This window comes from Eurytemora carolleeae, unplaced genomic scaffold, assembly GCF_000591075.1.
Source record: "Eurytemora carolleeae unplaced genomic scaffold, Eaff_2.0 scaffold335, whole genome shotgun sequence".
In the NCBI taxonomy this organism is placed as follows: Eukaryota; Metazoa; Arthropoda; class Copepoda; order Calanoida; family Temoridae; genus Eurytemora; species Eurytemora carolleeae.
This window is the reverse complement of record NW_019396289.1, coordinates 233,573-258,120: the sequence shown is the minus strand read 5'-3', so window position 1 is coordinate 258,120 and position 24,548 is coordinate 233,573. Positions and strand designations below refer to the sequence as shown.

The window sequence follows — 24,548 nt, the reverse complement described above, 5'->3', positions numbered from 1 at the left end:
TTCAAATTACAATGATTGCCCATAAAATGACGTTGAGATTAAAAATATTTGATTTTTAAGCTTATGAAAGGCTTTAAAAAATCTATAGCTAATCATATTTTAATTGTTTGTAAATCTTTTACAAATTTTAAATAATAAATAATTGTTGTGTTTCTTTATACAACATTTTTATTATTAAAAAAGGCTCAAGGCCAACACCAAAAACCAAAAATGAAATGAATTGGATGTAAAAATTCAGAACATTTTAGAAAATACAAATTTTAAATGAAAATTTGTCCGAGCCCGCGATTTTTAAAGTTCGGCACTGAGCCGTAATTCCTTAAACCCGACTTTAAGACCCAATCTTCGACCCAACAGGACCCTGTTGTTCTCATAAAAACCCGGAATGGGCCAATTCCTACCATGAAAATCCGCCAAATAGAATAATAAACCGATTTTATGAACTCAACTCTGTGGAAAATAAGATGCAGCTTGAATCCGAAAGCTCAAGTCGCAAATAAGCCCTAACGACAGCTTAGACCTGAGCCGTATTTTCCCGAACTATTTAAATCGCGGACTCTGGTGACGTAATTTCGAGTGGCTTCCTGTTTTAATTTGGCTTTTCAGAATCACACCAGTGCCATGAAAACTTTATCTAATCAAGAATACAGGAGATATAAATTATATTTCCTCTTTCAAAATTGATTATTTTCAGGGAGTTGAATCAGAAAATATTTCCAATTCTCACCGGAAATAGTATTAACGACGACTTTTACCAGGTTTTTTAAAATTAAAATTTTTAAATTCTTAAAATTTTTAGAAAACTTTCTTACCTTTTCTACAGAACAAAACAAAACAGATCTTTAGAGAAAAAGAAATAAAAAAATTATCAATTATTTTATCAATTATAACCTTAAAACATTGCAACTCAAGACTTTTTAACATTCTTGTTATAAATTTAAAGTTTAAAAGTGTAAATTTGTAAAGTAGAATTGACGTTTAATTTATGACAACTCAAGAAGTATCATATCAGAGCCTTCACATTATCCCTGTTCGGTTGGTAGCTTCTGCAGGGTAATGTGATGGTCGCAGAAAGAAGATATTAATTGCTCTATGCCTGCATTTTCCCAAAAGTTCACGTCTCTTAACCAAAGGGTCTCTCTCTCTCTTCCTCTATAAATACATATATGTATTTAAATATTTGTTTGTTGTTAAAGGATTACACCGAGGAGGGTGGAGGGTTTGCTCTGTTTGGATACTACACGGATAAATTGGTAAATTTTTTTATAATATTTTTTGTGCTTCCCCCCTCCGTAGAAAAAATATAGGTTAATTAAGATAAAAATCTAGAGCAGTTGTTATTTCTCCTTCATAATCCACACCTCACGGCCAAGTTCGAATAAACATAGGAACAGTAGGAGTCATTGCCACAAACTCTGATTTTTTAATCCCTTTATCTCTACAATCCAATATGTTGTAGACCCTAGATATTTCAAACTATGAATTCTGATGGATCAAATTATCAAAGTTTAAAATATCAAAGGTTTACGCCATCTGGTTTCAGAGATATAGGTATTAGAAATTTGGGATTTGTGGCTCAATTCCTTTAACTCCTAATCTTCTGATATAAAATTTAACTCTTAATCTTACGCCAGAGCAATAAATACGTCCCCCCCTCCTCCGGAAATCATAAATCACATTGAGTTATTTATGTACACTGTACAGGAGGAAGGGAGTTGGTACTGCCTTGATGAAAGCTGTACATGAGTATGCAGAAAGTATGGGAGTGTACAGGGTGTATATGTACTGCAGAGGGGATAACAAGGTCACAAAAAAGATTTATATGAAAATTTAATGCACCTTGTGTTCTTTTGTTTTACAAAATAAACCTACTAAACTAAACGAACATGTTGTGCGTAATGAATAATGATTATTTATAACTACAAAAAATTAATAATTAATTTCTTTTTTTTTATTGGCATTTGCTTAAAATTTAGAAGATACGCGAAATGATCTAATTTACATTTTAAGGCTGTTTTAAGACTTGGACAGAAATACGGACTAAAACTGAAAGCGCAGCCTGGAGCAGATTTACAAATTGTGGAGCGACTCATACATTCTCATAAAGCTCCATAGGAAAAAGAGTTAAAAATTGTGGAGAGACTTAACCTTCGCATCAAGATTAACTTGGAGCTCAGAGTTACCAAGTTGTGGAGCAATACAAACGTTCTTTACCGAGCTCCTTATTTTGGAGTCACTCAGTCAGTCTTTTATTATATAGCTACAGAAATAACTTGGAGATTTCTTTTATTTGAATCAATATGAATATGATCCTAATCCCTGTTTAAAAGAGATCTTAAAAAGTCATATTAACAGACTGAAAACCATGCTGTACAACTACACCACCTAAATATATTTTGTCACATTAATAAGTCTATCAACTATCACTGTACTCAAACTTGATTCATACCGTAACATGTGTGCAGTCGTGTATGTAAATGATTTTAAATAATTGTACATTAATAAATAATTCTAATAATTTTTTCGGGCTGGATATCTAAATCTAGTAATGCAGTTTAGAACTTGTATCTTATAATTAGACTTGCTCCGTTTTAAATACATTCCATCTCCATCCTACATTTCGTCTATTTTCCATCTATTATCAACTTTCTATTATTAAGCTATCTCGACATTTCAATTTCTGCTTCCCCTTATTATTGGTTACTGTAATCTTTCCGTCACATTTCGATCTTGTTTTTTATCTCCCCTTTGTAATTCTTGGCGGTACAATAGATAATTTCTATTCATTTTTAAAAATTCTTATTGTCCACTGTCCAGACGTGAAAGATGAATTAGTTCACTAAATGCTTCAAAAATTCTTCACTGACACGCAATCGGAAAGATTAAGTTTATTTTAAAGAAACATTTTTTACAGTTTTCTGAAAATCTAAAGCTTATTCCAAAAGATACATAAATAGTTGGGTCACTGTACAATTCACTGTACAGTGTTCAGAGTACAATACAATGTATAGCGTACAGTTCACTGTACACTGTCCAGTTTACAGGACCGAGGTTAATACTAATTAAAGGTATGGCGCGCACATTAAATTGAGACATTTATACAGAGAAATGCAGGAGAAATTGGTTCAGGTTTACTTCATGTACGTTGAGTACAAACCAGTACAGAGAGTACAGTCAGTGCAGGGTACACTACGTAAAATCAGTTTAAAGTACAATGGGATCAATCCGTAAAATGTGCACTAAGCAATATCATTTAAGAAAACACTCAGAACATAAAATACAGAGTACACTAAGTACATTAAGTACAGATTCCACTTAGTACATAAGTTCAGAGTACACTGGAAGTACAAAGTTCACACGAGTACAACCACGAATAAAACAAGAAACCTGTTTGTAAAAAACAAACAACTAATTAATCAAGTGTGAGATATAGTAGTATCGGAGTATAACTACTATATTCACTGGCTCCGGTTCGCTTCGTAATTACTCAATACAGATGACTCCGTCTTCTGCTGCAGGAGGAGCTGGTTTCTTCTTACTTGGCTCCGACTCACAGATCTGAATGTCGTCGTCTCCCTCCGTATCAACCCTGAACATTTTACATGTTCAATTGTCAAGAAATAAAAAAGAAATCTTTGAAATCAATCATTCAAAATACCTGGAACAAATTTAAAATAGCCAACTAGTAAAAATTGTCGTCTACTTTTATGAATTCAATTAAAAATTAAAAAAAACAATGCCAAAAATTAGGATTCATTGGATCTGAAACATTTTAGCTCCCTGAATCAGGATCCGCAAAAATATATGGATTCAAGTTGACAAATTCCCCCCCCCCCCTGAAAAGTAATAATTTTGTCATCAAAACACTCTTTCTTAATGTCAAAGAATTGTACAATAAGATGCTGCCTAAAAAAATAGCGAAAACCGAACACTTAATTGAAATTTGTTTTTGATAAATAAAACCAACAAAGTACAACATTTTTAACATAATGCATTTCAACTGAATCATGGTCGAAAATTTTACTTGCTAAATCAAGTGAACGTTTAAACAGTATTTAACTTTTATCTTACTTTGGTCTTTTAGCTTTCGGGTTTCCATTGGAGTCCTCAGCACCTCTCTTCCTGTCTCCATTGGACACAACCTAGAGATAGAAATGGGTTGAAAACTGGGCAGGGTGAAATGAGGAATGAAATTGTTTGGTTCGATTTATAAAACCGATTAAAAAAACTTCAACATTCTGTGAAAGTTTGCAATCTTTTAATCCTACAAAAAAGCAAAAACAAACAAAAAATGATAATTAAAACACGTTAGTTGTTGGCAAAACTTTGGCAAAGTGTAATAAAAGCAAATAATAAGAATAACCAGTTTAAAAACAATTGTTTTTCTTTTAAGATAAAAATTATGTAAAAAACTGAATCCAAGTGCCCTACCTCGACATCATCTTCTACATCTATTGGCCCAGTATTAGAAGCTTCCATCTTCTCAGGTTCAGGAATCTTCTCCTTCTCCTCCTGATCAGGGAGTTTCTTAGTTAATCATAGACAAAGTAATCAAGAGAATAAAAATATAACTTCAATCAGGCTCTCGGGTTGCCATACTACCAGATTCCATTCTCAAAACCATTAGTGACAATCCTTCATTCCGCTAGTTCCATATTATGTTGGTCAACAGTTAAGGATTTCTTTATTTTTTTGATATAATTAACACACTGAACTGATACAAATGCACAAGTACAGCGCGACATTGCGGGAAATATTGCGTAACATTATTTTGACAGGAAACTTTCGATAATACGAAAATAATAACGACTAAACTTCTTAATCTTTAAATAATAAATAAAAAACGTTTTTTTTCCCGCAAATTTCACAGTTGAAATAAATGTTTCGGAAAAACTGATAATAAATAAAGCTGTTGGATTCCATGTTCATCAATTAGCGGCTAATTATTAACCTCAATAGGTTTCAAAACCAACACACGAAGTCTTAAACCCATTACCAATTTGGGAGTGACAAAACTTAATCCGGGTGCATATGCAAATTAGGGTTAAACTCATGAAAAAATCTTAAAGTTTATTATTCTAAAAAAATATGTTCCCTATCCAGCCTTTTTCCCGCTTTATATCATTAGGAGAATTAAGTCATGGTTAGTACTTAGCTAATCGGATCCGTTTTTTTGCGGATCCGGAATCAATGGAGCTAAACTGTTGCGGATCAGGGATCCATGCAGCCAATATGTTGCGGACCCGGGATCATTGGAGTTAAACTGTTGTGGATCAGGGATCCATGCAGCCAATATATTGCGGACCCGGGATCAATGGAGCTAAACTGTTGTGGATCAGGGATCCATGCAGCCAATATTTTGCGGACCCGGGATCAATTGAGCTAAACTGTTGCGGATCAGGGATCCATGCAGCCAATATGTTGCGGACCCGGGATCAATGGAGCTAAACTGTTGTGGACCCGGGATCAATGGAGCTAAACTGTTGTGGACCCGGAATCAATGGAGCTAAACTGTTGTGGACCCGGGATCAATGGAGCTAAACTGTTGCGGACCCGGGATCAATGGAGCAAAACTGTTGTGGACCCGGGATCAATGGAGCTAAACTGTTGTGGACCCGGGATCAATGGAGCTAAACTGTTGCGGACCCGGAATCAATGGAACTAAACTGTAGCGGACCCGGGATCAATGAAGCTAAACTGTTGCGGATCCGGGATCAATGGAGCTAAACTGTTTTGGACCCGGAATCAATGGAGCTAAACTGTTTTGGACCCTTGATCAATGGAGCTAAACTGTTGTGGACCCGGAATCAATGGAGCTAAACTGTTGTGGACCCTTGATCAATGGAGCTAAACTGTAGCGGACCCAGGATCAATGAAGCTAAACTGTTACGGATCCGGGATCAATGGAGCTAAACTGTTGTGGACCCGGGATCAATGGAGCCAAACTGTTGTGGACCCGGGATCAATGGAGCTAAACTGTAGCGGACCCAGGATCAATGAAGCTAAACTGTTACGGATCCGGGATCAATGGAGCTAAACTGTTGCGGACCCTTGATCAATGGAGCTAAACTGTTTTGGACCCTTGATCAATGGAGCTAAACTGTTGTGGACCCTTGATCAATGGAGCTTAACTGTTGTGGACCCGGAATCAATGGAGCTAAACTGTTGTGGATCCGGGATCAATGGAGGTAAACTGTTGTGGACCCGGGATTAATGGAGGTAAACTGTTGTGGACCCGGGATCGATGGAGCTAAACTGTTGTGGATACGGGATCAATGGAGGTAAACTGTTGTGGATCCGGGATCAATGGAGGTAAACTGTTGTAGACCCGGGATCAATGGAGGTAAACTGTTGTGGAGCCGGGATCAATGGAGCTAAACTTTGTGGACCCGGGATCGATGGAGCTAAACTGTTTTGGACCCGGGATCGATGGAGCTATAAATGTTGCGGATCCGAATTCCCTAAGCCCTGAATGTTTACCTTGGGTTGAAGTTGTGATTTGTCTCCGGTAAGAATAAACTCCTGTCCGTCATCAAGCTTGTCAGCGTGATACAGGATCATCTTAATTATAAACAAAATTTAATTATAAATACCTTCCTATACAGTATGCATAACATGATAAAGTAACGATTATTTTAAACCAGTGGATTCATCGCTTGCTAATAAAATTGGACATTGTTTTTAAGATTTTTTAATTGCTCCAAAGAAACACTGTGAAGACTTCACATAGTTTAAAATGTTGTTCTCTACAGTTTGCATTTTATAATTTATGAGCCAGCAAAAAGCAAAAAAAAAAAAAACTAGGTAAAAAACGGATCAAATAGACTGCTCTGCACTAGAAAATAGGACTGGGCACAGCCATTTATATTTTGTTCTAAAAACCCCTTTTTTTATATTTTCGGAAAGATGACAAATTAAAACAAGACAGAACGAAAACGGAAACTTATCTGATAACAATTGTAACAATTTGAGACCCATTTAACTTTTATTCTCTCAAAATCTGTTTCCCTCCCTGTTCAAGAATTTAGCCCTAGTTAAAACTAACCTTGAGTTGATAGTTTTGCAGGAAATCATCACAAGTAAGAATACTTCCATCCTTTAAACCAAAATCTTTCAAGAACTTGTCATTGTTGCAATCTGTGTCTCCCTCCTCACTCGAAATCATGATCACCCCCTTCCCTTCGATCTCTACGTCGGGGGCGACCATGTTGAGGGACCCCTTGAGTATCTTCTCCTCTAGGACCTTGATGGTGGTTGTCTCAAGGTTGAGCAGGACATTCACCTCAGGCTTATCAGAGCACACGTAGCACTGAACAACATTGTTATCAGATAGATGCTAGGATACATAATCTTACTTTCTTGAATATATCAAACAAACAAGCGATCAACCATCATTCCGTAGAAGTAAGGGCTGAGACTTCGTCAAAAATAGCCATAACAACTATTAATGTACCAATTGGTTACGACACTTGACCAGTAAGGTGAAACTACAATAAATAATAATTTCATTCCATCTCTGTCCTGTGTTTTTATTTGTGTCCTTTGTCCTATGCCTTAATCCATGTGTCCTTAGCTCTGTCATGTGCCCCAATCTATGCTATCTGTCCTGTGTCCTTATCTCTGTTCTGTGTCTATACCTTAGGGTTTGGTGGTTCCAGGCTCTCAGTAACAAGAATCTTCTTTCTTGGGTTTGGCTGGCGTCTCAGGTACACAGTCTTACACTTATCCACCTTATAAGTAAATTCATACAAGAGTTGAACTCAGTTAAACTGTTTTACTCTTATCCCTCTCTATAATAAGTAAATTCATACAAGATCTTAGCTCAGTTACACGGAATTACACTTATCAACCTTAATAATAAGTAAATTCATACAAGATCTTAACTTAGTTACACAGTATTACACTTATCCACCTTAATAATCAGTAAATTCAAACAAGATCTTAACTCAGTTGCACGGTATTACACTTATCCAGCTTAATAATAAGTAAATTCATAAAATATTTTAACTCAGTTAAACGGTCTTACACTTATCCACCTCAATAATAAGTAAATTCATACAGATCTTAACCTTTCATATTTTCGGGAAATAATATTAATTTAAGTATGTAAAAATGGGGACTGAATCCAAAATTAGTGAATTTGAGCCTCGTCTTAAATCCGCCAAAAACCGGTTTTAATGGAGCGCCGGCTTAAATCTTGAAACATTGAATACAATTTTAAGCAGAACAAACCATATTTAAGTCGCGGCTCATTCTTAAAATTTGGCCTCTGTAGGCGAAATTTCAAGGAACCTTCCCATTCTAGAGCGGCATGTTCGACTCACATTTAAACCTTTGTCTTTACGGTCCAAGTTCACATCCCCCCTTTACCAATGCAACCTTTAAAGAAATACACTAAAGCAACCCCGACTGGAAAACTAATAAAATCGTAGATTGGTTTAGCCTCCCTCTTGAAATAAGATGAATATATTGTATAAAAGAATGTTTTAATAAAAACCTGATTATTAAGAATTTTGATGGCCTCCATAACAATACAGCCGGCAATAACAGCGTTGGTAGTAGCTATGGCGGGAATAATATTTCCAGCCATAGATTTTACTTCGAACCTGAACAAGAACAACAAATTAAAGGAAAGCAAGCGTATTTTAGAGTAACCCTCAGTGTTTCGGATCCGTATCATTTTGATGCGGATCCGGATCCGCATCCGTGATGATGGATCCGGATCCTGACTCTGATACGGATCCGTTGTCATTCAATTCAATTGGCCAAGAATTGTTCAACATCAAGTTGACCTCACCAATACGCCATCACTATCCTTTCAAATTCAAGGCTTTTCATCCTTTCACAGTTTAAGCCTATCATCAGTCTTACGACCAAATTTGATTTACCTTCTGATCCACCAGGTTAGAGGAGTTCTCAGCCGATCCATTCTTCTCTGTAGTGTCAGGTAGACAATCCCTAGATAATAATATAATATGGATCAAATCTGGCAACCCAGTAAATAACAATATAATATGGATACCATCATGGATATAAAGTGGGTAAGTAACCCAAGTCTGATAAATCTGAATGTTGGATAAAACCTCTAACTTACCAGTCAAGTGGGGTTGGTGGCCTTCTCTTAGCCCAGAGTTTGTCCATAGAGAGAAGATATTTAATGTCGTCGTTGAAAAGTTTTTGGAACAATTTCTGTGTCGAGTAATCACAATCCTGGGCCCATTGTTTAGTTGACTTTCTTGCCACATTCCCACCCTGACATGGACAAAATAGTCAAAAATCATTTAGTTTTAATTTATTTAAACAAGTTTTCTGGGATTGATATTATTGACTAAAATTTTTTATTTTTTTTTATTTCATTTTTCCACGGAGGTTCACTTGAAATTACACTCACAGCTCCACTTTAATATCATTTGAAGCTATCGTTAAGTATATCAGTAAACTTTACTAAAGGCTAAATCAAATGTTAAAATTAATTGATAGATGAACGATAAACACAAGAACATGAAACTGATTCAAAGTTCCGGCAATTGAAAAAAAAATCCTATCAAAAAGACAAATTAATTAAGAACTATTTAAGAAAGTAGTTAAAAAAGTTTCAAAAATATTCAGAGATGCTTGAATAATGAATAACTTTCGATCAGATAAAAACTATTTTACATTTAACTTCAGTTGATCAAGCACCTGGATTTGGGTTGAATGTTGAAGATGTACATCCTGATGTTTGCACAAGCTGTCACGAAATCAAGATGAGCTGGAGTATCTTTGTCCCAAGCTAGATCATCTCCCTTCTCCTGAAATATAATCAAGATGAGCTGGAGTATCTTTGTCCCAAGCTAGATCATCTCCCTTCTCCTGAAATATAATCAAGATGAGCTGGAGTATCTTTGTCCCAAGCTAGATCATCTCCCTTCTCCTGAAATATAACCAAGATGAGCTGGATAATCTTTGTCCCAAGCTATATCATCTCCCTTCTCCTGAAATGCAATTTAAATAAGCAGGAGACTCTTTGTCTTTCTCCTATTCAACATTTAGCTAGATCAGCCCACTTTTCCTGACATTACCTTTATCCATTTCAGATTAGATTAATCAATTCAGATCAAATCAGACTATTTCAGAATTTAGATCAATTCAGATCAATTCAAATCAATTCAAATCAATTCAAATCAATTCAAATCAATTCAAATCAATTCAAATCAATTCAAATCAATTCAAATCAATTCAAATCAATTCAAATCAATTCAAATCAATTCAAATCAATTCAAATCAATTCAAATCAATTCAAATCAATTCAAATCAATTCAAATCAATTCAAATCAATTCAAATCAATTCAAATCAATTCAAATCAATTCAAATCAATTCAAATCAATTCAAATCAATTCAAATCAATTCAAATCAATTCAAATCAATTCAAATCAATTCAAATCAATTCAAATCAATTCAAATCANCCTACCTCTGTTCCCTCCTTCTCTGTAGCAGCCGCTCCTGCCTGATCTCCAGCAGCCTCAGGATCCTCTGTATCAGGAGATACATCCTGATCAGGATCATCCTCACCAAACAGCTGAACAAATACTTTATTAAAGGGACTGTTCATTATATTAGTATCAACAATACAACGAACAGGTCTCCTAGGTCACGTGTGTTGCTAATTGTATACAGAGTCTTTAAAATGAAGATGGTAGGGTATGTCAGTATAGTATCTATAGTATGTTATGTACCAAATTAGAATGATGTTTAGCCCAGACAATACAATGTACAGGTTCACTAGGTGTGTTCCTAATTGTACAGACTGTACGGCATGTCATTTACAGCATGTACACTGTACAGTATTCTATATACAGCATGTACAGTATGTTATATACCTGATTGAAAAGATGTTTAGCCCACACAATACAATGTATAGGTTCACTAGGTGTGTTCCTAATTGTACACCCAGGGAAGGTTTTCTGGTGAGGTTTAGGCTGACACTCATAGCACTCGGTAGCACCCTAGATAGTTAATATTTATATATATTACTAGCTTGGGAACCTAGCGTTGCACAGGGTACTCGAAGTTACTCCAGTGTTAACCCACACTAAGACGATTTTTAACCGTAAAACATTCTTTTCGCTTTAAAACTCGACTTAGAATCTCAAAACCAAGCTAAGAACATTCCCGCAGATGTCCCGAGTTCGCCAATCAAAATTTGAGACAAATCGGTCCAGGGGTTCCAGTGTTATGATCGGAAAAACAAACAAACAAACAGACAATATTCCGATACATATTCCTTTAAATTCCGATATATATCCTTTACATTCCGATACATATTCCTTTATATTCCGATATATATTCCTTTAAATTCTGAAATATATCCCTTTATATTCCGATATATATTCCTTTATATTCCGATATAGATTCTTTTAAATTCCGATATATATCCTTTACATTCCGATACATATTCCTTTATATTCCGATATATATTCCTTTAAATTCCGAAAAAATCCCTTTATATTCCGATATATATTCCTTTATATTCCGAAATATATCCCTTTATATTCCGATATATATTCCTTAATATTCCGATATATATTCCTTTAAATTCCAATACATATTCCTTTATATTCCGATACATATTCCATTAAATTCCGATATAAATTCCTTTATATTCCAATACATATTCCTTTATATTCCGATAAATATTCCTTTAAATTCCGATATATATTCCTTTAAATTCCGATATATATTCCTTTATATTCCGATATATATTCCTTTATATTCCGATATATATTCCTTTATATTCCGATATATATCCCTTTATATTCCGATATATATTCCGTTATATATTCCGTTTTGTATTCCGATATATATTCGATGTTTATTTCGATATTTATTCCGAAATAAATTCCGATATATATTCCTTTAAACTCCGATATGTATTACTTTAAATTCTGAGAAATCTGAACACTAAAGATCTAGAACCTGTATTCCCCAGTTTACCACCGTAACACAACAAAACTCATTTTTTTCATAAACACTCTTAAAATTATTAATCTTAAAGGTAACATCAAGTGAACCTCCCAGGAAAGATGGCAATGTCTGATTCCCAACGGTACTCCAAGTATGAATTAGATATTAATGTTTATAAGTTTGAAAACTGATTAGTTTCCAAACTGGTCAAAAGGCGGCACAAAGTAGAATTTATCTTACCTTCCTAATAACAGTGACTTGTCCCAGATATCCCGCTGTACCGGACTCGACCAGGGGTAGGTTAGCGGCCAGGCACATCCTTATATTTTATACATTGTTGGAAATTTCATAAGTTTAAAAGATATTTCAGCGAAAAGTCTAATACTTCAGTCCAACCCCCCCCCCCCACACACTTTCTCAATAAGACCCGGTGATATACTCGTCATGCCTCAGTTACCGTCCCATATCATATTGGATTATCTCAAAGCTTTAACACCAAAAAAGCACATACTACTCGAAAACCCTAGTATTTTCTACATGCAAATTTTTATATTAGCCTTGAACAATTTTTAAATGATTCTTTCTTTTTTCAAATTTCTGATTAGTCCCGAAAATCGTAAGATCTAAACTCCAACTACTCACCAAGTATACAGTAAGTAAGTAATTTAAAGGTACAAACGATCTAATATGATATGGGACATCAGTTCACCTCCCTCTATGTGTTTTAACCATTTCAATGAAATGTTAAGACATCAAGAGCAATATTTAAACATTTAAAATCATTAGTTTACATAGATTTAGATTTAGATTAACTGTATTATTTAAGGGGGAAATCGCCAAAAAAGTTAATTCCTCACAAATGTCGTCTTCCTTTTAAATTATCAAACAATCGTTCTTTCTTCGAGACATAGTTAACATTTAATGCGTTTGCTCAATCAGTTAATGTTGGCCCCGGGCAGACAAATTTGTCCATTCTTAACATTTATATTTATATTCGGGTTTCAGATGACTCACAAAAATCTACGAAATATCATGAATTTCCAGGTATTATGCTCTACAAAGTTTGCTTATATTACACCACTAGCTGAAGTGCCAGGCTTTGTCCATGGACTTAAAAGAAAGTACACTATGAAAACAAATTTCGAGTTTTGAAAAAAAAAATGTTACCCCAAGGGTACCCACTACCCGCCTATGGGTTCTCAAAAAAATTCGGCCAATTTGGTTTAGCCGTTTGGCCAGCTATAGCTAACCTGTGTGTACGAGTGAAGAGATATAGATGAAATATAATTATTTACAAAGATTCAGGGAAATTTTTCTTTACAATGGTTCCCAAGGCCAATTTTTCCAACAAAACATCCAAACAGACAAAAATGGTCGAAGGAACCCGTGGTTCAGTACTTTTTTTATAATTTCCCGAAAAGGTAGTTGTAAATAATGTTATCGTCTGTTGAGATGAAAATGCGATTTTTTTCATGATAACTTCATAGAGCAGGTAGTAATTTTAATTAACTGTCCCAAGAGACGTTAAGAAATGTTGGCCGAAAGGCGGTAAAATTTATAATGCACCTGTTGACATGGTTCCTGGCGGCCCTGTTGTCCAGGGCGTTGAGGCAGAGAGAGAAGTTCTTATAGAAGTTAACTCCATACTCCTCTTTCATGATAGAATCATGATACGCCTGAATAAAATCAAAAATTTTCAAAATAAGATCAAACCTCTTATAAAAATTACTTTCAAAATCGTTAAAAATACTTGTTAAGTTGTTTGAACTCAAAAGTGTTAACTAAAAACAAGGATGTTCTGAGCGCAATCAGTTTTAAAAACAAGGATGTTCTGAGTGCACTCAAGTTTAAAAACAAGGATGTTCTGAGTGCAATCAATTTTAAAAACAAGGATGTTCTGAGTTTAATCAATTTAAAAAACAAGGATGTTCTGAGTGCAATCAAGTTTAAAAACAAGGATGTTCTGAGTGCACTCAAGTTTAAAAACAAGGATGTTCTGAGTGCAATCTATACATAAATTTGGCTTGTTTGTCTGTCTGTTTGTTTGTATCCAATAAACGTCAAAACGGCTGAACCGATCGGGCCCAATTTTTTTGTGGGACATCACGTGACCACAGGGAAGGTTTATGAAGGATCAAAATTTCAAATATTTGTCTCCATCAAAGTTCGATCTTCATTAAACTTTTGAAAATTTTGAAAATCCACGAATTTTTTTTTGTAAAAATCCGCGAATTATTTCTGAGTGCAATCAATTTTAAAAAACAAGGATGTTCTGTGTGCAATCAATTTTAATAACAAGGATGTTCTGAGCGCAATCAATTTTAAAAAACAAAGATGTTCTGAGCACAATCAAGTTTAAAAACAAGGATGTTCTGTGTGCACTCAACTTTAAAAACAAGGATGTTCTGAGTGCAATCAAGTTTAAAAACAAGGATGTTCTGAGTGCAATCATTTTTTAAAACAAGGATGTTCCGAGTGCTATCAATTTAAATAACAAGGATGTTCTGAGTGCAGTCAATTTTAAAAACAAGGAAGTTCTGAGTGCAATCAAGTTTAATAACAAGGATGTTCTGAGTGCAACCAATTTGAAAAACAAGGATGTTCTGAGTGCAATCAATTTTAAAAACAAGGATGTTCTGAGTGCAATCAAGTCTAATAACAAGGATGTTCTGAGTGCAATCAATTTTAATAACATGGATGTTCTGAGCGCAATCAATTTTAAAAACAAGGATGTTCTGAGCGAAATCAATTTTAAAAACAAGGAACACAATCAAGTTTAAAAACAAGGATTTTCTGAGTGCAATCAAGTTTAAAAACAAGGATGTTCTGAGTGCAATCAAGTTTAAAAACAAGGATGTTCTGCGTGCAATCATTTTTAAAACAAGGATGTTCTGAGTGCAATCAATTTTAAAAACAAGGATGTTCTGAGTGCAATCAAGTTTAAAAACAAGGATGTTCTGAGTGCAATCAATTTAAAAACAAGGATGTTCTGAGTGCAATCAAGTTTAATAACAAGGATGTTCTGAGTGCAATCAATTTTAATAACATGGATGTTCTGAGCGCAATCAATTTTAAAAACAAGGATGTTCTGAGCACAATCAAGTTTAATAACAAGGATGTTCTGAGTGCAAAATCTAGGGTTTTATTCTCTTTAGAATTGAAAATAAATGATTTTATGGAGAAATGAAATAATTTTTTGATAAAAAGTATCAAAAACTTGTCCGTTAATGTCCAATTTCTAAGTATAGCCCCCCCCCCCCACTCCTCCTTTTTGATCGTTAGAATATGGTTGTGAATTTTTAAGAATTTGGGAATGATTTTAAAGATCAAGGAAAAACATACTTTTTACCCAAAAATGTATTTATATTCCCCAATTTAGCCAAAAAAAAACTTTCGGGGTTTATACCTAACTTCTGGGGGTTGGGGAGTGATCTTCAAAAGAGAGGAGAACGGGAAAAAGATTTTCAAAGAAAATATACATCCCTGCATACAAAACCCTGTATTATATACCTTGATCTTAGCATCCGGTGCGAACCGAAGCGCACTCTCCCGCGCAACATTGGACTTGGATTTACCCACGTGCTGCTTCTGGAAGAGAAACTGCCTGTTCAGGTTGGACACGTCGATTGTGTCCAGGTCAATCACCTCGATATCCTTGAACCCTAGAGAATTTAAAATTATTATGCTATTTATTCTTTCTTGATTTTTATCTTGTTTAGCTAACGCATTTAAGGAACTGATGACGTAATTTTGAGAGAAGCATCATTTAAAGAATCCATGAAGTCAACCTTGTTCTGAGAAAATGTTATTTTTCTTATTAATCTATTTTAAATCTATATTATTCATGCAGTTCTCTGTCAAGTGATAATAGAGAAAATTTTAACTTTTAGATATCCAAAGACTTGCTTATTGGCGGGCTAAAATCATGAATTGCTACTCTTCACATGATTTGCATGGGAAGTTTGAGTTTATAAAATGCTGTGTAATATATAAGCCACACAAGTATCGTTTTTACACCGGGGTGTCTGGAATTTGGACAAAGGATTTTTATTTATCAATACTTAAAGATAAAAAAAACATTTGAACCGTATGATTACTTTAATGTTATCTTTTTACTCATTCATAATTCTTAAATAAAAACTAATGAAGGCCTCAAAACAGAACATTGCAAGTTTCATACCAACGGTATTTTCTTTAATAGGCTTATTTTTACTAATACTTACCCGTGAGAACGATGTTCTTGAGGAGCTCGCATCCTATCCCCCCAGCACCCACCACCAGCAGACGAGCCTCACTAATACTCTGCTGTAGGGTCGGAGTAAACACGCCGGGCACATGAGCCATCTTTTCTGAAATATGTTTTAACAAATTTATTCCAGGAAATTAGAAAAATTAAAGAAACAACTTAAAAAAAAAGATTATAAGTTTAATAAACAAAACTGATTATTAAGGAAACTTCAACTGAACCTAAGTACATTACAATCTCGAAATCAAAAATTCAGAGCTCAGTTGTAAATAGTGTATTTTACTAAAATAATTCGATTGAAAACCTAGAAAATACATTACAAGATTTTATCACAAAGTGAAGCTTGGACTAAGAATATTCTTAGATTTTAAATTATTCAATAATTAATTAATTAATTAATTAATTAATTCATTCTTTCATTCTTTCATTCTTTCATTCTTTCATTCTTTCATTCCTGCAATCATACATAAATTTAGTTTAAGAAGCTTATAGAGCAATTAAGTGAATAGCTTTATGACCCGCCTGCAGAGCCTCATGAGCCATTTTACGGTGCGAAATGAGCCGTATAACGGTGCATGCCAAATGAGCCAGTTTAGGGTGTCAACACTACATTTTATCTAGATGTTGCAGTCCAAGGATATAAAGTGATGACTGGAAAACTTTCTGAATCTCCTGAAATAAATCCTTCTTTTGCAAATGCCGTATTGTGTACTATATTATAAAATGAGGTTTCTTTCTCATTTCTTTTGAGGTTTAACGTCAGATAGGTCGGATCAAACCTTGAAAAGTGTAACATGAAAAATCTAAGAGCACAATCACAATCCCATTCTTCTAAGTGTTAATGTTAAATTTGTTTTATCTCAGAAATGAAAACATATACATACACTTTATAGTCTTTAATTAGTATAACATGCATTTATAGAATACTTTTAAACAAACATAACGCAAAGTACAACTTTTGTATTGAACACAATAACTTAAAATGAATAAAATATTAATTTGTGGATTTGCTTTAAAAAGTAAATTTGGGTAAAATTGAGGTGTAGGAAAACATATAACCTGTAAGAATTGTATTCTAGAATGTATGATAGGGATCAACTGTGGAAGAGGATCTTTTAGAACCTTGACTCTGCTATAGTAGCGGGATAAACACTTGCTTAAACCTAAATAAAAATATAGCATAAAAAGAAATTAAAGCTTAGTAGTAGAGTATTCACGTAAACATAAATGAACATTTTCTGAGTGTCAAAGACGAATCCCCTTAAAAGTTTTGATAAAAATTTACCTATTTCATTTAAAATGTTGACAGTTGAAAAATGTAAAAAAACGGTATTCTAAATTATCTTATAAAAACTTGTGAAATTATTTGGTGTTTTTGTCTCGTAATACTACGACAAAAAAACTAAATTTAAAAGTTAGAATGATTACAAGAGAGATGCAGAGCACCCTTGAAGACCTAGTTATTAAAAAAAATAACCTATTAGATGAAGAGGTATCCTATGCACAGTATGCTGCTGTACCACCTCCTCGAGTAGATCAGGATAGGGGAGAAGGTAAACAAAACATATTTCCCATTCTTCCTCCTGAAAATCAATCATTCAATCAATCAATCAGACTTTAAAGACTCTTTGACCACATCCCAAATATATAAATCTTTAAGATAACGAATAAGTCTTTTCTCATAAATACCTCTTTAAGCAGAGTATAGTTAAATACTGGTAGTAGGGGTGGATATATCCCTTGCTCTACTCTAGACATAAATACCTCTTTAAGCAGAGTATAGTTAAATACGGTAGTAGGGGTGGATATATCCCTTGCTCTACTCTAGACATAAATACCTCTTTAAGCAGAGTATAGTTAAATACTGATGATAGGGGTGGATATATCCCTTGCTCTACTCTAGACATAAATACCTCTTTAGCAGAGTATAGTTAAATACTGGTAGTAGGGGTGGGTTTACCCCCTGCTCTACACTAGACATAAATACCTCTTTAAGCAGAGTATAGTTAAATACTGGTAGTAGGGGTGGATATATCCCTTGCTCTACACTAGACATAAATACCTCTTTAAGCAGAGTATAGTTGAATACTGATGATAGGGGTGGATATACCCCCTGCTCTACTCTAGAAACAAATACCTCTTTAAGCAGAGTATAGTTGAATAGGGGTGGATATATCCCTTGCTCTACTCTAGACATAAATACCTCTTTAGCAGAGTATAGTTAAATACTGGTAGTAGGGGTGGGTTTACCCCCTGCTCTACACTAGACATAAATACCTCTTTAAGCAGAGTATAGTTAAATACTGGTAGTAGGGGTGGATATATCCCTTGCTCTACACTAGACATAAATACCTCTTTAAGCAGAGTATAGTTGAATACTGATGGTAGGGGTGGATATATTGGTCCAAACTCTCAATTGTTTCCTGTACCTAAGAACAATCCAATCAATTAATCAATCAATCAATCAATCAATCAATCAACCAACCATTTTCGGAAAACGGTGATGAATGTTCTTCCAAAACAAACAAAAACCTCAGGAAATGAAAAGGGTCAACCCAGACTGAGATAAATTTTAAATCCATTTAGCTGTTCTCTATTTTTTCGAAAAGGGGTTTTTAGGGAAATATGAATACCTCATTTTGAAACTTAGCTAGTGACAACTTAGTTTTCTTCCTACTCCCAGCTTCCAAAACAGGACCAACCTAACGTAAATAGTAAAGCTTAAAGGGAAGATTTACAATATTTAACCTTAAATTCATTTATTTTGATGTGTCCTTTTTTGCAAGATCGAATAAGGATTCACTTCAATATAACATTCACTAGGAAATAAATGAAGTTAATATCACAATGTCTCTAGGAAGTTAAGAACACGTTCGTGATTAAAAATTATCGGGTTTGGTCGACCCTGCTCTGAATTAATGCTCTTTATCTCTTGGGGATGGAATCATGTACAATGTACATCCTGTGTCCGAATTTAATGCAATTAAGCTGCGTCTCAAATCCTCCAAAAACCGGTTTCAATTGAGCGCCGGCTTAAATCTTGAAAAATAAAAAGGGTATGAAAGGGGTAATAAAAGGGTATGAAAGAGGTAATAAAAGGGTATGAAAGGGGTAATAAAAGTGTATGAAAGGGGAAATAAAAGGATATGAAAAAGGGGATAAGTAAATTAAAGTTGTATTCACCCATGTTTACATGGTGTAAGCTTTTTTACAGAAAGTCTTTTTAAAAGGGGTCATTCAAAACTATGTCTAGTTTGAACAATGTACATAGGTACACACTACACAGTCGTTATACGCACAATATATACTGAACACTGAACAGTGAACACTTTACAGGGTGGACATTTTAAAGTATAAAAAATATTTGAAATAACGAATAAAATTTTAGATGAATATTAGCAATTATCGTTGGTAACAGTTAAACACTAAAAGTTTTGAAATGTTCGGTTGCTTTTACCTTTGTAAAGTGTTCGTTTGAAACTGGATACTTTCCACCCACTCTCTTCATACATCTACCTAGAAAGTACAGATATTAAGTTAAAACAATACGTTTAAAATATGACTTTCTTAAAGGGACACTAAGCGTTTATTTCATGTGAACTTTCATTTCATGAGAGGCAGAACATCCGAGATTCACAACAGTACCCTTTTAACCACTGACTTGAGCATCGAGGACAGAGAACTAAGAGTGTAAATCTCTTAAATGCTGAGTAAAAATCCGTAAAATCAAGGCGAATAAAATCTAGAATGTCCATTGTCCATGAAAGCAAATATTAATATAAAACAGTTTGAAAACAAAGTATTTTAACAATTTCTTGTCGATAAACAATGAAAAGGCGGTCATCCTAGATCAGACAAAGGTTTAAAAGGGTACCGTTGTGAAGCAGAGATACCCATTTATCAATAAAAAGTCACTTAAGATTACGCTTTGAGTCCCTAAAAACCTACCTATGATATCGGACATAAAAACAAATCTGGCAGAAGTTAAGTCTAAATCATCAGGATTGATCAAGTCTGTATTCGTTGATGCATCCTTGCTCTCAACAATTTCGTTTGTTGTAGCATCGCAGCATTCAACATCCGGATCTTTAGCAGCTCTGAACAGTTTACCAAGTGCGTATTCCCTGTTCAGGAAAACGACACAGATCTCCTTCTGGGCTTCTATCCGATCCAAGCTTAGAGATCTCAACGCTGTATTTCGAACCTTGTTTATATCCTTCTCCTCCCCCCAAACCTTGGTGTTGGATAAACAAGGAAAACTGAATTCTCCAAGAGTGGAGAGATTTTTATCATGCTTTCTCACTAGATTTAACCGTTTACACTCAACACCCATAATAGAGTTCAATAGTTCACGTTGGAAGTCAGAGATCAGAGACATATTCCGGCATAAAAAATAGTATCTGAAAGATCACATTATTATCTAAGTATGCAATAGGGTTCGTAAGTTTAAGTAACCCTGCATTTGCAGGATTATAAACCTTCGTTTAAACACTCTTAATGCTAAAAAATGACCATATCTTCTTATTTGTGGCTCAAAAAAGGGTTTAAAGGGTGAAAGGGTGTCAAAAAGGGTGAAAGGGTGTCAAGTTTTGAAACGGAAAACACGGCATCTTTGATTGGTATTCAATTGAAATTATTTTGACCGTCACGTTAACCCATAAACAGGGTGTATATTTTTATGTAAAATCATTTCCCAGCTAGGCTCCCTCACCCCCCTATTAAAATCTATTTTTGTTCGCGGAGCAGCAAACATTTTTTTTTTGATTAGTATGATTAGTATCATCAAAATCAGTAAAAACTCTAAACCTTACCTGTGACGAGTAAGAAGATATCGATGATCCACCAAATCCCGAGTCCACCCAGAGTTAACAGTTTACCAACTCCAGTTCCAGTCTGACCCAGGCAGAATCTATCCAACCCTTTAAGTTTGATAAATTTTGATAATTTCTGTTAAATTCAGAAGGAAATGTTTTTTGATGAATGGGGGGGGGATGAAAAAATGTACATTAAAAGCAAGTTTTTCATCTTTACTTGATACTTTTGGTATTTGGTGTTTATTTTCCCCTAAAAATTATTTGTTTGACACATTATCCATTTAACACAATTTTTTACTTTTATATGGTTTTATTAACTGAAAATAAATGAATTTTTTGGTTAAAAATATCATAATGATGAAACAACTTGGCGCAGAATTTCTTCTGGTACCTGCAACACACTGGAGTTTTCTCAACCTCCTCCCACCGTTGTCCTCCAAAGCTGAGACAACCGTAACCCAATTCCTCCTGATGTATAATATCTTTAAAAATCGTGAATTTTTTAGGATTAACTGACAAAACATGCATATTTTCAGAAAAATGATTAAGAGTATAAATGAACACAAATTTGTTAACATTTTGTTAATAAATTCTAGAACCGGATTTAATGAAAAACAATGAAGACTAGGGTGAACCACTTCTCTTAAGTTTGACCTGGCGCACAACTATGGTTCAAGTAAGTCTCACTTTTCATTAAATCTGGTTCAGGATAAAAATAAGATTTTTTTTAAAATTAATAATAATCTAGATAAATATGATAATATTCATAGGTCGGATCCGGATTAAGGACAGATCCAGGATCTGGATCCATTTAACAGGGGACAGACACTTTAAACAAATAAAGGACAAGATTCGGATCCATTTTACGCAGGACGGATCCAGGATCCGGATATATTGAACACATGACGGATCCAGGATCACAAAACAATTCAGAAACAAATAACGGATCAAAAATGCGGAACCTTTAAACACAGGAAGGATCCAGGATGCGGATTACTTATAAACTGAACGGATTCCATGTTTAGTTCCATAATAAATACAGAACGGGTCCAGGATCCGAGCCAGGATTATCCACAAAGGATGAGACTTTAGAGAAGACTGTATAGAATTTATTCTGTATGCTTCCTCACTTCTGATTACCTGCAACTGTCAACAATTGTTACTTTCTGTGCCTTAGAATATCAGGCAGAATACTTAATTTAGACTTAGTAGTTGTCAGATTAAAAGTTGTTCATATCGTCTTTACAGTATTATCTTTTGTTGGCAACACTGTATCTGGATCAAAATAGAACTGATCTAAAGCTTCGTCTTAAACAAACCTTTGCTGTAGTATTCCCCTCGTGATCCACCGGCTGATTACACTGAAGGAACTCTAGTGGCAGGAACCTGCAGGGTGGGAGGGCGGAGAGAGGGTGGGCGGGGCAGTTGTAGGTGGGACTAGACTCCTGGTGATAGCAGGGACACTCCTCCCTAGAGATATAGCTAGTGATGGGACAAAGCTTGGTAAGCTTTTCAAAAACTTTTTGGACTTTTAAGAGGTTCCATAAAAATTGTTTATTTTAAAAAGTTGCGTTTCTTTGACTGCGCCAAATTTTGACACTGAGATAACCTTAATGCAAAAAATGGGTGTTCTCTTGTATTTTTTAGGCTAAACAAGTTTAATAATAGCAAACTTTTACAAAAAACAGTTTTGAAATGTTGGCAGTTAAACGAATTTGTGCGGTAGCTAAGTTCAAGAACATCCAAAACAAACCAGGTTATGTCCTAGTATAACATTAATTTAATACAGTGTATAAGGAATGTGGGAAAGTAAAGGAAATTTCAATCAATTGTCGGGTATCCAAAGTATCAAAATTGAGGAAAACTTGTCACATTGTAAAATGTTTTATATTCACCTAAACTTTTTAAATATTCAATTCAATCAAAGCCCCCTGGTAGCAATTTATTAACAAATGATTAAGCTTCCGATATTGAATAGTTACCTAGCTGGAGAATATTCCTCTGATACAACGTCTCTTGGATCAAACTTACAGGAGTCTCCACCCACTGCAGCTGTAGCAGCAGCTGGAACTACTTTTGGAGATCCTAGAGACTCTTCAGGAGCTTCCGTAGCAGCTAATGCATCAGAGGATTCTGTAAACTCACCAACATCAAGATCGTTCCCAGAATCTCCACTATTTTTGTTAAGGGCTCCGAGATCAGATACAGGGGCTCCGATGCCGGATACAGGAGCTCCGAGGTCGGAGGTAGGACCCGGAGAATCTGTCCCAGTTGAGAGAGAGATGAGAGCATAAGTTAGGAACAGGAGGAGCATGGCCTGGTTACTCCGGGTGCTCCTGATCAACCTAAATCAACTGTTTTTAAAATATGATAAAAACGGACTATTCTTATGCCAAACAATGCCATTAAAACAAAGTCTTTCTGAGAATTTAATAAATAGATGCAATCCACCCCGATATATCTCCTAGCTAACCTTAGCCACTACCTTCTAGTGTTAAAGCTACGTTCCTGAGATCTTGATGTATAGAAAAAACCCACCCCGATATATCTCCTAGCTAACCTTAGCACTGTATTCTAGTGTTGAAGCTACAGTCCTGAGATCTTGATGTATAGCACCAGCCCACCCTGATATATCTCCTAACTCCTTCAAACTTGTATTGAAACTTTCTACAACGGTTAACCAGCTCTAAAATAAAAATTGAAGCATAATTATAAAAAAATTCCATGATAACTGAAGGAGAAAGATTTGCTTTAACCATATGTTTGAATGTTCCTGATTAGCGATTAACTAAATTACAACTAGGTACAATGAAATGAAAGATTAATTCATATTAGAAATCTTTCAAACAGGTACGGAGCGCTCAGAGAGAAAAAAAAACGAGAAAAAATCAAAAGCATTAAACCATTGTCAAGTTTTTTTTTTTTACTTATTCTCGAAAAACTTTAAAATCATCAGTTTTTTATGTTTTTAACCTGTGTCTGTTTAGCAAAGTTTGTAGCACTCTGATGTAGAAGTTTAGCTTCAGAGTCTAATCGTTTTTGATTTAGATAAGCTTGTGCTACTCCTACGTTTAGATGGTCCACCAAAGCCTAGAATAGTTCAGGAGTTTATATATTTGGATATACCTTCACCTTTTAAGGGTTTAATATTTTGCAAATGGTTGAGATGGGAAAAACTAAAAATTTGGACAAATTGTCAAGTTTAATATTAGCTTTGTTATTTTTAATGGTAGATGGTCACAGTCTAGAAATTTTGAAATGTATCTAGTTTGGACTTAATTTTTTTAATCTTACGATTTTTTCAAAATCTTTCTTTGCTTTCAAGTTCAATTCTTGGGGGGAGGTGGAAATAATGTTTCAAGACAATATACACACTTGCTATGCATACTTAATCGAATGCTAGGTTACGCTAATCTTTGCTTGTAAATGTTACCTCAGTAAGTTTATTAGCAGCAGTTAATGCCTCCTGTTTCCTTGCCTCTTGTACCTCCTTCTTGGCTCCTTGTCTCACCTGATGCTCCTTTACCAAACTAGACAACATCA

The 24,548-nt window shown here is 34.8% G+C and overlaps 5 protein-coding genes and 1 long non-coding RNA gene across 7 annotated transcripts; 1 reads left to right on the top strand and 5 right to left on the bottom strand.

Annotated features, from left to right (window-relative positions):
* Window positions 1-1,664: 1,664 nt before the first annotated feature.
* Window positions 1,665-2,520, top strand: LOC111700235 (uncharacterized). Its single transcript, XR_002764942.1, has 2 exons — window positions 1,665-1,804; window positions 2,011-2,520. It is a non-coding gene; the product is annotated as an uncharacterized LOC111700235 (long non-coding RNA).
* A 350-nt stretch (window positions 2,521-2,870) lies between these two features.
* LOC111700222 (SUMO-activating enzyme subunit 2) lies at window positions 2,871-18,555 on the bottom strand. Its single transcript, XM_023471086.1, has 17 exons — window positions 18,544-18,555; window positions 16,169-16,294; window positions 15,456-15,607; window positions 13,512-13,621; window positions 12,186-12,264; window positions 10,862-10,987; window positions 10,453-10,560; window positions 9,095-9,252; window positions 8,889-8,958; window positions 8,793-8,815; window positions 8,498-8,606; window positions 7,638-7,730; window positions 7,046-7,309; window positions 6,481-6,561; window positions 4,432-4,512; window positions 4,072-4,142; window positions 2,871-3,589 (listed from the first exon to the last, which is right to left on the bottom strand). Exons 2-17 carry the CDS (start codon window positions 16,287-16,289, stop codon window positions 3,484-3,486), a joined length of 1,752 nt encoding a protein of 583 aa, XP_023326854.1. The 5' UTR covers window positions 16,290-16,294; window positions 18,544-18,555; the 3' UTR covers window positions 2,871-3,483.
* LOC111700234 (DALR anticodon-binding domain-containing protein 3-like) lies at window positions 16,451-18,113 on the bottom strand. Of its 2 annotated transcripts, none has more exons than XM_023471102.1 (4): window positions 18,030-18,113; window positions 17,669-17,774; window positions 17,251-17,354; window positions 16,451-16,863 (listed from the first exon to the last, which is right to left on the bottom strand). In XM_023471102.1, exons 1-4 carry the CDS (start codon window positions 18,096-18,098, stop codon window positions 16,798-16,800), a joined length of 345 nt encoding a protein of 114 aa, XP_023326870.1. In that variant the 5' UTR covers window positions 18,099-18,113; the 3' UTR covers window positions 16,451-16,797. The 2 variants fall into 2 exon arrangements, with proteins under 2 accessions (XP_023326870.1, XP_023326869.1); XM_023471101.1 differs by lacking the exon at window positions 18,030-18,113 and adding an exon at window positions 17,881-17,974.
* A 236-nt stretch (window positions 18,556-18,791) lies between the features above and the next one.
* Window positions 18,792-20,875, bottom strand: LOC111700233 (uncharacterized). Its single transcript, XM_023471099.1, has 3 exons — window positions 20,140-20,875; window positions 19,649-19,707; window positions 18,792-18,893 (listed from the first exon to the last, which is right to left on the bottom strand). Exons 1-3 carry the CDS (start codon window positions 20,567-20,569, stop codon window positions 18,807-18,809), a joined length of 576 nt encoding a protein of 191 aa, XP_023326867.1. The 5' UTR covers window positions 20,570-20,875; the 3' UTR covers window positions 18,792-18,806.
* An 82-nt stretch (window positions 20,876-20,957) lies between these two features.
* LOC111700220 (uncharacterized) lies at window positions 20,958-23,659 on the bottom strand. Its single transcript, XM_023471085.1, has 5 exons — window positions 23,566-23,659; window positions 22,988-23,350; window positions 22,325-22,475; window positions 21,378-21,473; window positions 20,958-21,138 (listed from the first exon to the last, which is right to left on the bottom strand). Exons 2-5 carry the CDS (start codon window positions 23,317-23,319, stop codon window positions 20,992-20,994), a joined length of 726 nt encoding a protein of 241 aa, XP_023326853.1. The 5' UTR covers window positions 23,320-23,350; window positions 23,566-23,659; the 3' UTR covers window positions 20,958-20,991.
* LOC111700219 (biogenesis of lysosome-related organelles complex 1 subunit 1) lies at window positions 23,327-24,546 on the bottom strand. The gene is made up of 4 exons (XM_023471084.1): window positions 24,439-24,546; window positions 23,979-24,095; window positions 23,566-23,691; window positions 23,327-23,350 (listed from the first exon to the last, which is right to left on the bottom strand). Exons 1-4 carry the CDS (start codon window positions 24,544-24,546, stop codon window positions 23,327-23,329), a joined length of 375 nt encoding a protein of 124 aa, XP_023326852.1.
* Window positions 24,547-24,548: the final 2 nt, after the last annotated feature.

Bases quoted from the DNA above. Each gene is read 5' to 3' on its own strand.
- LOC111700233 (XM_023471099.1), bottom strand. From the start codon at position 20,569: ATGTCTCTGATCTCTGACTTCCAACGTGAACTATTGAACTCTATTATG. The intron at 19,708-20,139 runs GTAGGTTTTTAG...TGTACTTTCTAG, and splicing joins TTTTATGTCCGATATCATAG to GTAGATGTATGAAGAGAGTG. The intron at 18,894-19,648 runs GTAAAAGCAACC...TATTTACGTTAG, and splicing joins CAAACGAACACTTTACAAAG to GTTGGTCCTGTTTTGGAAGC.
- LOC111700219 (XM_023471084.1), bottom strand. From the start codon at position 24,546: ATGTTGTCTAGTTTGGTAAAGGAGCATCAGGTGAGACAAGGAGCCAAG. The intron at 24,096-24,438 runs GTAACATTTACA...GAACTATTCTAG, and splicing joins CTGCTAATAAACTTACTGAG to GCTTTGGTGGACCATCTAAA. The intron at 23,692-23,978 runs GTTAAAAACATA...TTTTTATTTTAG, and splicing joins ACTTTGCTAAACAGACACAG to AGCTGGTTAACCGTTGTAGA.
- LOC111700222 (XM_023471086.1), bottom strand. From the start codon at position 16,289: ATGGCTCATGTGCCCGGCGTGTTTACTCCGACCCTACAGCAGAGTATT. The intron at 8,607-8,792 runs GTCAACTTGATG...GTTCTTGTTCAG, and splicing joins AGTGATGGCGTATTGGTGAG to GTTCGAAGTAAAATCTATGG. The intron at 3,590-4,071 runs GTAAGATAAAAG...TAAAATGTTCAG, and splicing joins CCGAAAGCTAAAAGACCAAA to GGTTGATACGGAGGGAGACG.
- LOC111700234 (XM_023471102.1), bottom strand. From the start codon at position 18,098: ATGTCTAGAGTAGAGCAAGGGATATATCCACCCCTATCATCAGTATTT. The intron at 17,775-18,029 runs GTATTTATGTCT...ATTGATTTTCAG, and splicing joins ACTATACTCTGCTTAAAGAG to GAGGAAGAATGGGAAATATG. The intron at 16,864-17,250 runs GTTATATGTTTT...GATTTATTTCAG, and splicing joins CTAGAATACAATTCTTACAG to GAGATTCAGAAAGTTTTCCA.
- LOC111700220 (XM_023471085.1), bottom strand. From the start codon at position 23,319: ATGCTCCTCCTGTTCCTAACTTATGCTCTCATCTCTCTCTCAACTGGG. The intron at 21,474-22,324 runs GTTTGTTTAAGA...ATTATACATCAG, and splicing joins AGGGGAATACTACAGCAAAG to GAGGAATTGGGTTACGGTTG. The intron at 21,139-21,377 runs GCCAAGTTGTTT...TGAATTTAACAG, and splicing joins GGTACCAGAAGAAATTCTGC to AAATTATCAAAATTTATCAA.